Source organism: Eutrigla gurnardus (assembly GCF_963514095.1).
Source record: "Eutrigla gurnardus genome assembly, chromosome: 7".
Lineage (NCBI taxonomy): Eukaryota > Metazoa > Chordata > Actinopteri > Perciformes > Triglidae > Eutrigla > Eutrigla gurnardus.
This window is the reverse complement of record NC_139921.1, coordinates 27590574-27601785: the sequence shown is the minus strand read 5'-3', so window position 1 is coordinate 27601785 and position 11212 is coordinate 27590574. Positions and strand designations below refer to the sequence as shown.

Below are 11212 nucleotides of genomic sequence, written 5' to 3'. Positions count from 1 at the left end.
GGAACTGGAGGCGGACACGAGCCTGACCCGTACCCACCTCCCACCAGCAGTAGTGGATGCACGGGCGAAGATGCCAGATGTACGGTCGCAACGGTGGTGTTTGCTGCTTTTCGCGTTAGTTTTCCGCCTCGGGACAGCGGCGGAAGTCTCCGTGTGGAACGTGGAGATCAACTCGGTCAGTGTTTACGCCGTCAACGTCCGCATTTTAACGGTTATTTGCACCGCTAATCGTGCTAAATCCACCAGCTAGCCAGCTAGCTAGCTAGCTTCTTAGCATCCATTCCGCTGTGTATTCCACTTTAATTGTTTATTCTAGACACATGATACATGTGCTTCTTTGACAGCTCTGGTTTCTGCTCGTTTGATGAGATACGTGTCTCGTTGTTAGCTGTAGCCTGTCAGCTAACGTCGTTGTGCTAGCTGCAGAGCTAACGTGCTACTAGTGGAATTTAGACATCTGTCATGCAAGTGTATTAGAAAGATAGTGAGGAAACAGAAAACCTGTTAAAGACGAGGGCAGATAAACCGGTTATTGCCTCAGAGCATCACCGAGGGGCAGAAAGGGAAGTTTTTATCACCAACCAGTGGTACAAGTACATTTACTCAAGTACAATTAACAAAAGTTACTGTGTTAATGTCCTGCTGCTTTACACGTCTACTCCCCTGCATTTCATTGGTAGATACTTTAGTTACTAATTACTGATTTTAATAACACAAAAGTGCTTTAACTTTTACCAGCTTCAACATTAAAATGACGTAGTAATGCACGACTAATTATAATCCAGTAATAAAACATTATTCTGCACATTTGGCACTTTAAGTTTGATGCCAATACCTATAATATTATACTTTTAAATAAGTAGAAAATTGCATGACTTTTACTTTTATTAATTGCTGCTTTACTCAAGTGCTTCTTCCACCTCTGCTACTAACCGATATGTGATGTTATTCTATCACATCACTCTAAATCTATCAGGTATTAAATGAACGCTAGTTTATGTGTGAGACCAGTAGGTTGTCCCTTGAGGATTTAAATACGTGTTTCTGAACGACAGTACCTTGTTATTGGAGTCTGAGTCGTTAATTAACAGTTAGTTAAAACAGCCTGCATCATCTCATATGAAAAAATACAAACATATTAGTACATTTTCTCGTGTCCAGTTTGCACACAGCTTGTGTTTGTAGTTGACACTAGTCTGTCAATTGAGTTAAGTTTTCATGATTTATCTCACAAAGAGAAATATTGTTGTATTTCGGTGTCATCTTGTGCACTTCCTGATAATGTCTGGTCACATGTCGCGTGGCGTGTTGACGCCTCTGACCGAGCTGGATTTGTTGAGTAAGATCCGATGATTTTGTCTTTGTTGTGTTTCCAGACGCAGGATGTCGTGTTTCGAAAGACGCTGTACGCCAACACCACCATCTTCATGAAGTGTAAGTTGTTTTTACTAACAGGATTGGGTCCAAGGAGGGGCCGATTCACAATAATCCATCATGGTGGATTTCCATTATCAGGTTACTCGTAATAAATATCGTCACTAGTGACTTGAAAAAGCTGTCTAGTTTGTTGTCATGGTAGAGAAGTGAAAACCAGAGCCGGATTTAAAAACTACAGGGTCCAAAAATACATTTTTAAAATGTATTCATCCTTTATTTATGCAGGGAGATATTATAATTCATGATCATCTTATTTAAGATTATTTGATTGTTTTTCCACTAAAAAGGATGTTCACTAAAAAATAAAAAGTTATCTGTGATGCAATTCAATTTTGTTTCTTAACAAAAATGGATTCCAGTATGTTTTAGTGCCGTTTTAAAGCACATTTTGATGATTATCACGATAATATCATGAATCGCAATTATTTTGTCCAGAATAATTGTGATATGTAAGAAATACCGTCCCATCACTAATTGGGGCATTGCATACTTTATGATTATTCACACAAATATAAAATAGTTTTTGCATCTACATCCACCTTAGTATTCATAGCTATAGCCAAACTATTTTTTATTTAAATATTAAGGTACAAAGAAAGTTAGTCTGATAGGAAGAACATTTACTATAACAAGATGTTCAAAGTTCTTATTTATTTATTTATTTGTTATTAATTGAAATTAAATTACTAAAATAAACCCCATTCAAGTAATCCACGTCAGGAAATACAATACAGCAATGAGTACAAGCGGTGGATGAGAAATGATATGCAGTTCCAGCTTCCTGGAGGACGATGTGGCTGGTGGAATATAAAGCCTTGTTATAACCGTTTTATAATCCTTTCCCGTCTCCCTCTGCAGTCCAGGGTGACACCGGGTCATGTGACAGAAACCTGGCCTTCAACATCAGCTGGTACCTGCGCTCGTCTGTCTGCTACAACGAGGTCTTCAACACGCCGGTGAGTGTTGACTCTCGCCCGTCCACGCCCCGAGTCTGTTTGCTCTGTCAACACTCAACCTTTTATATGCGGCAGCAGCCTTCGGTTGCCGAAACTGGAATTGCCACGTACGAATAATATCTAAATATATATTTAAAAGAAGTTACATGCACTGCAGAAGAAAAACTGACAATGAAAAACATAGTATCCCATTTGTTTGTGTAACCTTAAATAAACACGTCTCCCCGTTATGGTTGACTTCAGCTCCGTCTCTAGTGGATGAATAATCTGCCGGTGTAGTTCAGTCCACGCCGTCCTCCCATTAGTTCACTGTGATAACATCTCTGTAGCTCTAGAGAGAACGAGCTAACTGCTCAGTGTCACCGATGCTCCCCTCGCTGTTCTGCAGGACAACAAAGCCATGAACATGTTCGGCATGGACCACATGCTGAAGGACGGCTGGAGCGGCTTCTACAGTCAGGGCTACATGTACTTCGACAACTGCTCCGCCCTCTTCTTACCCAAGGTCTGTGCTCTCTTTCTTTATTCATTTCAGTTACGTTGCTGGATACAGTATAAACATTAATATTGTACATATATATGTATTTTAGGTGTATTATTCAGACTTCAACCCATATCAGCCCCTCACGAGCCCAAAGGTGAGTCACGCATCACGCAGATATGCACTTCCTGTTCAAGGTTTGTTCTTCACCGCCAAATGAAGTGAAGCATCGCTCACTCTGTTCTGTGTTCTGTTCAGAGCGACCCTTCGAATCAGAGCCTCATCTGGCCCGACAAGCCGGTAAGACATGTTGTTAGTGTCATCTCACTGCATTCACAAGCCAAAGCCGTGGCTCCTACAACAGCAGAATCCAAAGATATAACCAATCTGTCGACCAGATTTAACGCAAAGTAACACAAAAGTGACCTTTCAGGGTCTTCCGTGCTAAACTGTGACCCCGGAAACTGATTTCTTTCATAATCTAGAGCTCTTTTAATGCAAATACTGTGCAAAGAAGCATAGCTATAAAAGTATTCTCTGCTCACGAATGCCTTTGTTTTTATTTGCAGGATATCAGTGCAGTGGCCAAATCGTGGGAGGACAGTCCGTATCTGTTCATCGTGAAGGTTCAGCCTTTGTTCCGCGGAGTCGATGACGAGGAAATCGGAGCGGAGCAGCTCAACTTCGCTTTCACAAGTGAGAGACGCCATTTCACTTCAAAAGTATCTCCTATTTACTAGTGAAAGTAAAAGTTAAAACATTTTGTTTTTAGAAATTGAGAGTTTTAAGTGCCTTTTTTTTCCTTTTCTTTCCCCAGTGAAAGTGGAGATGAAGGGCCCACACGACTACTCGTCTCCAGCAGACTGGCCCCTGATGATGGTATGTCGTATACGTTACATAAAGGGAAGGTTTTAAGAGTTCAACACATCCAGAGTTAAAGTCTAAAGCTGTGTACACACCGGAAGAACTGCCCGACTCGCGTCGGTAAATGAAGTCGGGCTACTTAATATGGCCGACTCGAACAACGACATGGGCGGTTCACACCTACGGAATTACAGCCGACGCCATACGTTCCGCGCTTGCGCGAGATGTAATGTCTCCAAAACAACAGGCGGCGCTAATCTGTATTGTGGGCCAAAAAACACGAAAACCGGAAGTAGGCGGTCCTCTCTAGACCACCTTCTTCGATTCCACTGGTTATCTGGTATGTTTACCATCGTCACTTCCGGGCTTCACTGATTCGCTAGTCAAGCTGCTAGCCTCCACCAATCAGAATGGTAAAAGAATGACCGACTCGAATGGCGGATTACACATTTGAATCGGCTGAAATGAACGCCGACGTGGGCCGATTCGAGCGACCACACCAAGGAGACTCATGTCACGGACGCCGACTCTCTCAAAGACGCCGATTTTCGGTCCGGTGTGGACCCGCCTTAAAGGACAGAGAGTGTAAAGCTCCTTGTGTCAATAAGTCACATAAAGGGAATGAAATTGGCTTGATTTTAACTGATTTATAACAAAGCTGAACACCTCTCCTTCCCTCCCGTCCAATCACAGTTCTTCATGATCATGTGCATTGTGTACGTGCTGTTCGGGGCTCTCTGGCTCTTCTGGTGCGCCTGCTATTGGAGGGATCTGCTGCGGATCCAGTTCTGGATCGGCGCCGTCATCATCCTCGGCATGCTGGAAAAAGCCGTGTTTTACTCGGAATACCAGAGCATCCGCTACAAAGGAGACTACAGTTAGTTGCTTTCATACGTCTGTGGAATAATAGATTTTTTTTTCTCCTCTTCTCTTCATTTTGATATAATTGACATTTTCTCTCCGCAGTTCAAGGTGCTGTGATTTTTGCGGAGCTGCTTTCTGCACTGAAACGATCTCTAGCCCGGATCCTGGTCCTTATCGTCAGTCTTGGCTATGGCATAGTCAGGTACGTTTATATTTGAAACGTTCTTATTTCTAATTCTTTACCAGTATTGTCATTTGAATCATTTCTTTGTGTAATTGAACTCTCTCGTTTAGGCCCAGGTTGGGGACCACGGTGCACCGGCTGGCAGCTGTCGGACTTCTCTACCTGCTCTTCTCCTCCGTGGAAGGTGTGCTACGAGTGACAGGTGTAAGTATGAACTATTAATACACTTCAGCTCATAAAGTCATTCTCAATATTCCTTTCAGCCTACTTGGAGCGTCTAGATTGTCACGCCACTCGTCAGGTTCTGCCAGCGCTAACCTCTACAGCAAATAATTAGCATCTTCGTTTCACTCCTTCACAATAAAAGCCAGGTTGAATGCTTTTATTGTGAAGCAGCTGCGGCAGGAAATGTAACTAATGAGGGAACGGTAAACCATGAGGCTGATATTATCAGGATTAAATTGAATTTTTTATTAAATTGTTGCATAATTTCCTGTGAACCCCCCTCATGTGTACAGATTATAATTACTCATAATTGGTATAATTGGTTTAATTTCATGTTTACAACTGAAAGGCAGCCCCGCCGCACGGTAGCAACTTGTAAGCTTCGGTTGGCAGCGAGAGGCAACTTTTCTACGTCAGCCGGAGAAGATTTACTGTATTCAAACTATAAGTAGTTGAGAGAGGGAACAAATTAACATCTCTCTCTCTTTGACTCTGTCTCTCTGTCTCTCTCCCTGCTGTTTCGGAGACCATTTCTTTATCCAGGAAAACATAATGAGCTGACTGCTTTTTTCAGCTATTGTAAATGAGACATTAGCCATGCAGGCATGCTGATTGAAGCGGATCGCGGTGGTGTATTTTTACATAAAAAAAAAGACGTTTTTGCCTGGCACAGCTTTCAAGGCGCTATTGTATAAATAAAGTCGATGTGAGTAGCGAGAGAGAAGGTTCACGCCGGGATACGGATCCCCGGCAGGCAGATAAATGACGATAATAGGGAATGACGTATTTGACGGAGGGTGAAATTCAAAAAAGCAGCCGGAGAGACAGCAAGCAAGTTCAGGAACAGTAATGGAAACAAACAAACAAGGGAGACAACGCCTCTTTTTAAAAAGCACTGTGACTTCACACTCTTACTGACCTCTAAGCTCACGTCGTGTCACGTTTTCTGAAAATCCGACTCTTGTCGTCTTTTTCCAGGGTTTCTACGGGACGGTCGCCCTGGTGGCTAACCTCAGCCTCTCCCTCATCGACTCCTGCGTCATGTGGTGGATATCCTTTTATTAAACCTCACGCCGAGTCGAGGATTTGCATTTTTTCTTTCAGAAGCGCCGTGGTTTTCTTGAACGTGTGTGTGTGTGCAGCGTGCGTTCTCCTTAATTTGCATCCACATTTTCATCAGCCTCTCTCAGACCACGCGTCTCCTGAAGCTCCGCAGGAATATAGTGAAACTCTCTCTGTATCAGCACTTCACCAACACCCTCATCTTCTCCGTCCTCGGTGAGTAGCAACGGCTCTGAGATGGATTCGCTCAGAAACGTCTGCTTCTCGTGATCGGTTTAACGGAGTCCCCTGGTTTTACAGTTTTACAGTGGTGAACTATTCCTTTAACACTCTACTGCGGAGGTCTTCAGCCAAGGACCCTGAGGCTGATAGAGACCCGGTAGAGGGACCCCCTATTACATATCATATAAAACTGCCATTAAAATAATAATTTTTGACAGATTTTAATTATATTTTGTTCACAATTTCACAACATAATATGAAACAAACAGAGATGTATATGTGCTTTTTATAGGTTGAGTTCATGTTAAGGTGTATTTTTGGACATATTTACATTTTTGGTAGAAAGAAAGTTGGGGATCAAATAATTTCGGGGACCCCCTGCAGTACCTCTGCAGACCCCCTAGGGGTCCCGGACCCCAGGTTGAAGATCTCTGCTCTACTGTTTCATTATACACTCCTTGTGTATTGGAGCATGTGGATGCATTTGCATATTTGCCGACCCCTTCAGCTGGGATAAGCTTTTACTAATTATTTTCAAATGGGAGGTTTCATGTGCTTCATTTGCATATTGTTTACAGACATCAAAATAGAGACCGGTGTTTACTTTTTCTGCCCCCAGCTTCCATAATATTCATCATCTGGACCACCAGAGTCTTCAAGCTGGTGGACTGCCAGACGGTCAGTTTGTTTTCCAGTTATTGATTGATTGTAAGTGTCGTGTTCCAGTTCTCCTTTCTTCTTGTTTACGCAGAGAGATGAAACGTGAACTCACCTTCCAACCTGATGACATCATCACTCTTTCCTTCTATTTGTATCCTTCGTCACAGGGATGGAGGGACTTGTGGGTAGACGATGCCTTCTGGCGTCTCTTGTTCTCCACCATTCTGCTGGTGATCATGGTGCTGCTGCGGCCCTCTGCTAACAATCAGAGGTCAGAGTCGAGCTGATCCACATCCTGGAGCCCAAAACCATTTCTTTCAGTTTTAAGCAGCCAGCAGTTGTATTTCATTTTTTATGTTTTTTCTCTCAGGTTCTCCCATTCTCCTCTGATTGATGAAGATGATGACGAGGAGGAGGCCAAGGAGCCAATGCTGAATGAAGCTTTTGGTAAGACTCATGATTCTCGTGCTTTCCGTTGTGAGAGCAGCCACGGCTTATCTAACAGTTGCTTATCTGTGAGGACTTTAGCTTCTTTACACCAGTGGAGACAAAGAGTATTAACCAATCAGAGGCTGAGAAATGCAGAACATGATTAATGATGTGATATGAACGCTAAGTATCCAGTAAAAGCTAGAATTAGAAGAGCTAATATGAGTTTGTAAATATAGTTTTTCTGACTGGATGCTTCCTGATGAACATCTCGGTAGTGTAGATCGGACTGAGGACTTCTATGAAGATCTTTTTCTTTCTTTTCCTTTTAGAGGGAATGAAGATGAGAGGCTCAAAGCCCGACTCGAATGGCTCCCAGAAACTGTTGAGTAAAGAGGTGAGTTCACCAACTTCAGTCAACAGCTTTTCTTTTATCCCCGTATTTGTTTTTCCCCCACACAACTGAATCATTTCCTGTTTGTAAACTCTCAGGATGAAGATCTAAAATGGGTCGAGGAGAACATTCCTACAACTGTTGCCGACGTGTAAGCAAATTAAATTACATTTCTTTTTTTACATTGCTGCTCTAAAAAATACCCCAAATATTTCCATGTTACGTTATTTGGCTAAACACATGCAGTATTGTGTATTGATTCACCTTAAAGTATCTGATCAAGGAAATAGATATACTATTAATACTCAAACAAGCACAAACAAGCTATAGAGTGTATCTTGAAATCAAGGTTGACCCATGTCTGATCTGTATGAAGGCATTCACTTCCTCATTTGTTTCTTTGCTTCCCTTTTTATACAGAGCTCTCCCTGTAATGCTTGATGAAGAAGAGGTAACGAGGCTTTTTGTCCCCCCCCTCCACTAGTCCCATGATTCCCAATCACATTTTAATCTTTAAAAAAAAAATCCTCCTGGTAATGTCTCTTCACTCTGCATGTATTTTGTGTTCTCTTATTTCCAGGAAATCATGAAAACCAAGATGGAAAGATCCAAAATGGAGTAGAAGAAGAATGACGCGAGACTGAAAAGAAAGCAATTTCACTGAGGCAGCGACGAATGCGTTCCGAGTGATCCGATTACCAAAAAAAACAACAAAAAAATGTAGGCAAAGTCAACTGTCCTCTCCAGACGCTTTACGTTTTTTTTTTTTTTTTAATTTAATTTCACACGTGTTGTGTAACACTAGTACGCTCAAAAGAAGCACGGATGGTGTGTTTGTATCAAGGCGGCACTGAGCGACCCGTAGTCGGATGGGTCGGCTTTAAATGATGTCAGCGTTGTGGGAGCGAAGACTAAACTAGCAATAACTCGCTAGAGCACTTTGATAAATATTTTTATTTGTTACTAAGATGTTTTTTTGCTCAGCGTCAAAAAATTGAGCAGAAACTGGTCATTTTACACAATTTAACAAAATAGAATATTTATCAAAAATGTTTTATGTTTCTACACCCTCCTGCTTCATATTGCAGAAGTGACGCCCGACGCCTGATTGGTCAAAATTTGTAGTACTGTGAAGAATGATTTAAAGTCACCGTGATGATGATTTGGCGGTCGTCTCCGTCACAAATCAGATCTTCATACGAATTAAAGGGGAAACACGTGCTGAAAAGGCCACATTATTGTGCATAATAAGATTATATTTAAGCCAACACAGCGTTGGACACTTGAATCTTCAGAGATGTGTTGTGCCATTCACTGTAAATGTTTTTAAAAAAAAGGTGTTTTTAGCAGGTGTTTTTATTTATGTTACATATTTAATGGGTCACATGATGACGTACATCTTATATTTAAATGAGCAGGCGACTGGATGGTACGATTAACCATTTAGCCAGATGACTAAAAAAAACGATGTTTTAATGCTTTTACCTCACCGGGGAAGAATTCCTTGAGCTCATTTCTTATAGCGGCACCAACCAATGATATGTCTTATTGTTAACACGTGACTAACACTTTGTTGTCTGGCTAAATGAGTAATCCTAAAGAACCCACTGTTAAGGCTGAGTTATGCTTCCGCGTCGACACAACGCAAGGGGGCTTGCGGACCCCTTACGTCCTTGCGGACCCCCCTTACGCCCAACGCAAGGGCCTGACGTGTACCTCCCAAAAATCCTAGACGCGCGTCGAGGCGACGCAACACCAACGCAACACCAACGCAGCGGCATTGGCTGTGATTGGTCCGCTAACTACATCCGCTGGAGAGCGCTATCCGGTTTCCACTCATAAACACCGCCATTTAAACTTTTAATAGGCTACTTTTATTGTTTTCACCTCGTTTTATTATTTGCACCTTCTCGCTTTTGCACAAAGAAATAAAACACCAAGTTCTGAAAAATAGTGGACGTTCAAAGCCGGAAAGTAAACACATAGGCTATAACGAGGCTAACGACGATATACGTCAAGAGTCTGTTTCGGTCGGTCAGTCTTTACAAAAAACATAGCGCCCTCTACAGGTGTGGCATTGAATTGCATTTCGACACATAAACCCAACGCAGAACCATCACGGTCTCCAAGCAACTGCGTGGCCGTTGCGTGATCACTACGTGGAAGCATAATCCAGCCTTTAGTCTACGTAAACACGACTGCATCGGCAGATATTGATACTTGAAGGACGTCACAGTTAGTTTTGTGTTTTGGGTACACGCTGTTTTCTGGGCTTGGAGAATGTAACGACACCCTCTTCCTCGTGGTAGTGGGTGCTGTCAAAAACAAAGTATCATCACAAGTGTTCATATCATATATTCCAGACCCCCTTTTCAAGCAAATTAAATCATGAATCTGGACTGAAGGATATTTATTTTAATTTCTATGAAAAGTCACATTTTGTAGCTTCTCACTCAACAGCAGTGATTTAGGTCTACTTCGTTTCTCCAAAGTGAAAAGTTTTAGTGACTAATTCATAGAATCCTTTGATGAGCTTTGTTGATGTGCTCTAGGCCTAAATTCAAATATATATATATATGGATATGATTTACCATATAAGTATGTAATGCGTTCTCATTCCCAATCCACAAACTAGGCCAGAGTTTTCTTAAGGTCCTCACCCAAATTCAGTAGCAAGCGGGTACATGCTAAATTAATTATTTTGATTTCACCTTAATTACAGGTTCCTATGAGCTCATCCCATTTACACTGCAAATAATCTTTTGCCTCATGTGGCAAAATGATATCCCCGTCCTTGTGCGATCTAGTGCAGTATGTGTGGATATTCTAAATTCCTTAATTTATGTTTGTTTGTTTTTTTATATATATATATATATTTGTCAAAGTCTTGTTGGGGACACCTTAATTTAGAGAGATACTAAAGTCTAATCACTGGATGTGAGTCTGCATTGTAATGTAAAGCTGATGATATCGTATGGCTTTTTGCGTATGTCCTGCAAATAAAATTTATATTGAAACATGGTTACGGTGTCAGCTTTTGTGTGCATTTAGGACAAATGTTTTGAATATTTAGTTGACTATTTCTAAGCATATTGTCTTTTCCTTTTTTTTAACAGCAGTTTATGTCAAAAAGCATTCCATTCCATTAAAAATAATGACAAAAAAGCAAGACGCCTATCCAATATAACTCAATATTCTTATTTGTTTTAATATTCTAGGCTTCTTTTATGTCCTTTTAATTGTCTTGATATAAAAAAAAATATTATTTTATTTTTATTTTTATTTTTTTTTTTACGCGAAAAAAAAACACGATCTAATGTGACAATATCGCAAAATCCAGTTCTTATCCTTAAAAATATACTGAACTGTCTTTAAAGCGCCGGGAACAAAGTATCGCGAGAACTGCACAGCACCGTTCAGCTCCGTACACAAAT

The 11212-nt window shown here is 41.3% G+C and overlaps 1 protein-coding gene across 1 annotated transcript; it reads left to right on the top strand.

Moving 5' to 3' along the window:
- Positions 1-14: 14 nt before the first annotated feature.
- Positions 15-10799, top strand: LOC311016041 (transmembrane protein 87A-like). Its single transcript, XM_084013523.1, has 20 exons — positions 15-175; positions 1377-1434; positions 2296-2393; positions 2782-2898; positions 2984-3031; positions 3133-3174; positions 3444-3570; positions 3692-3753; positions 4432-4615; positions 4705-4804; positions 4897-4990; positions 5990-6063; positions 6183-6289; positions 6915-6973; positions 7123-7226; positions 7326-7402; positions 7717-7781; positions 7877-7929; positions 8199-8229; positions 8359-10799. The coding sequence occupies exons 1-20, from the start codon at positions 71-73 to the stop codon at positions 8398-8400; spliced, it is 1647 nt and encodes a 548-aa protein (XP_083869649.1). The 5' UTR covers positions 15-70; the 3' UTR covers positions 8401-10799.
- The last annotated feature ends 413 nt before the right edge of the window (positions 10800-11212 follow it).

Bases quoted from the DNA above. Each gene is read 5' to 3' on its own strand.
- LOC311016041 (XM_084013523.1), top strand. From the start codon at position 71: ATGCCAGATGTACGGTCGCAACGGTGGTGTTTGCTGCTTTTCGCGTTA. The intron at 7,227-7,325 runs GTCAGAGTCGAG...TTTTTCTCTCAG, and splicing joins CCCTCTGCTAACAATCAGAG to GTTCTCCCATTCTCCTCTGA. The intron at 7,403-7,716 runs GTAAGACTCATG...TTTTCCTTTTAG, and splicing joins AATGCTGAATGAAGCTTTTG to AGGGAATGAAGATGAGAGGC.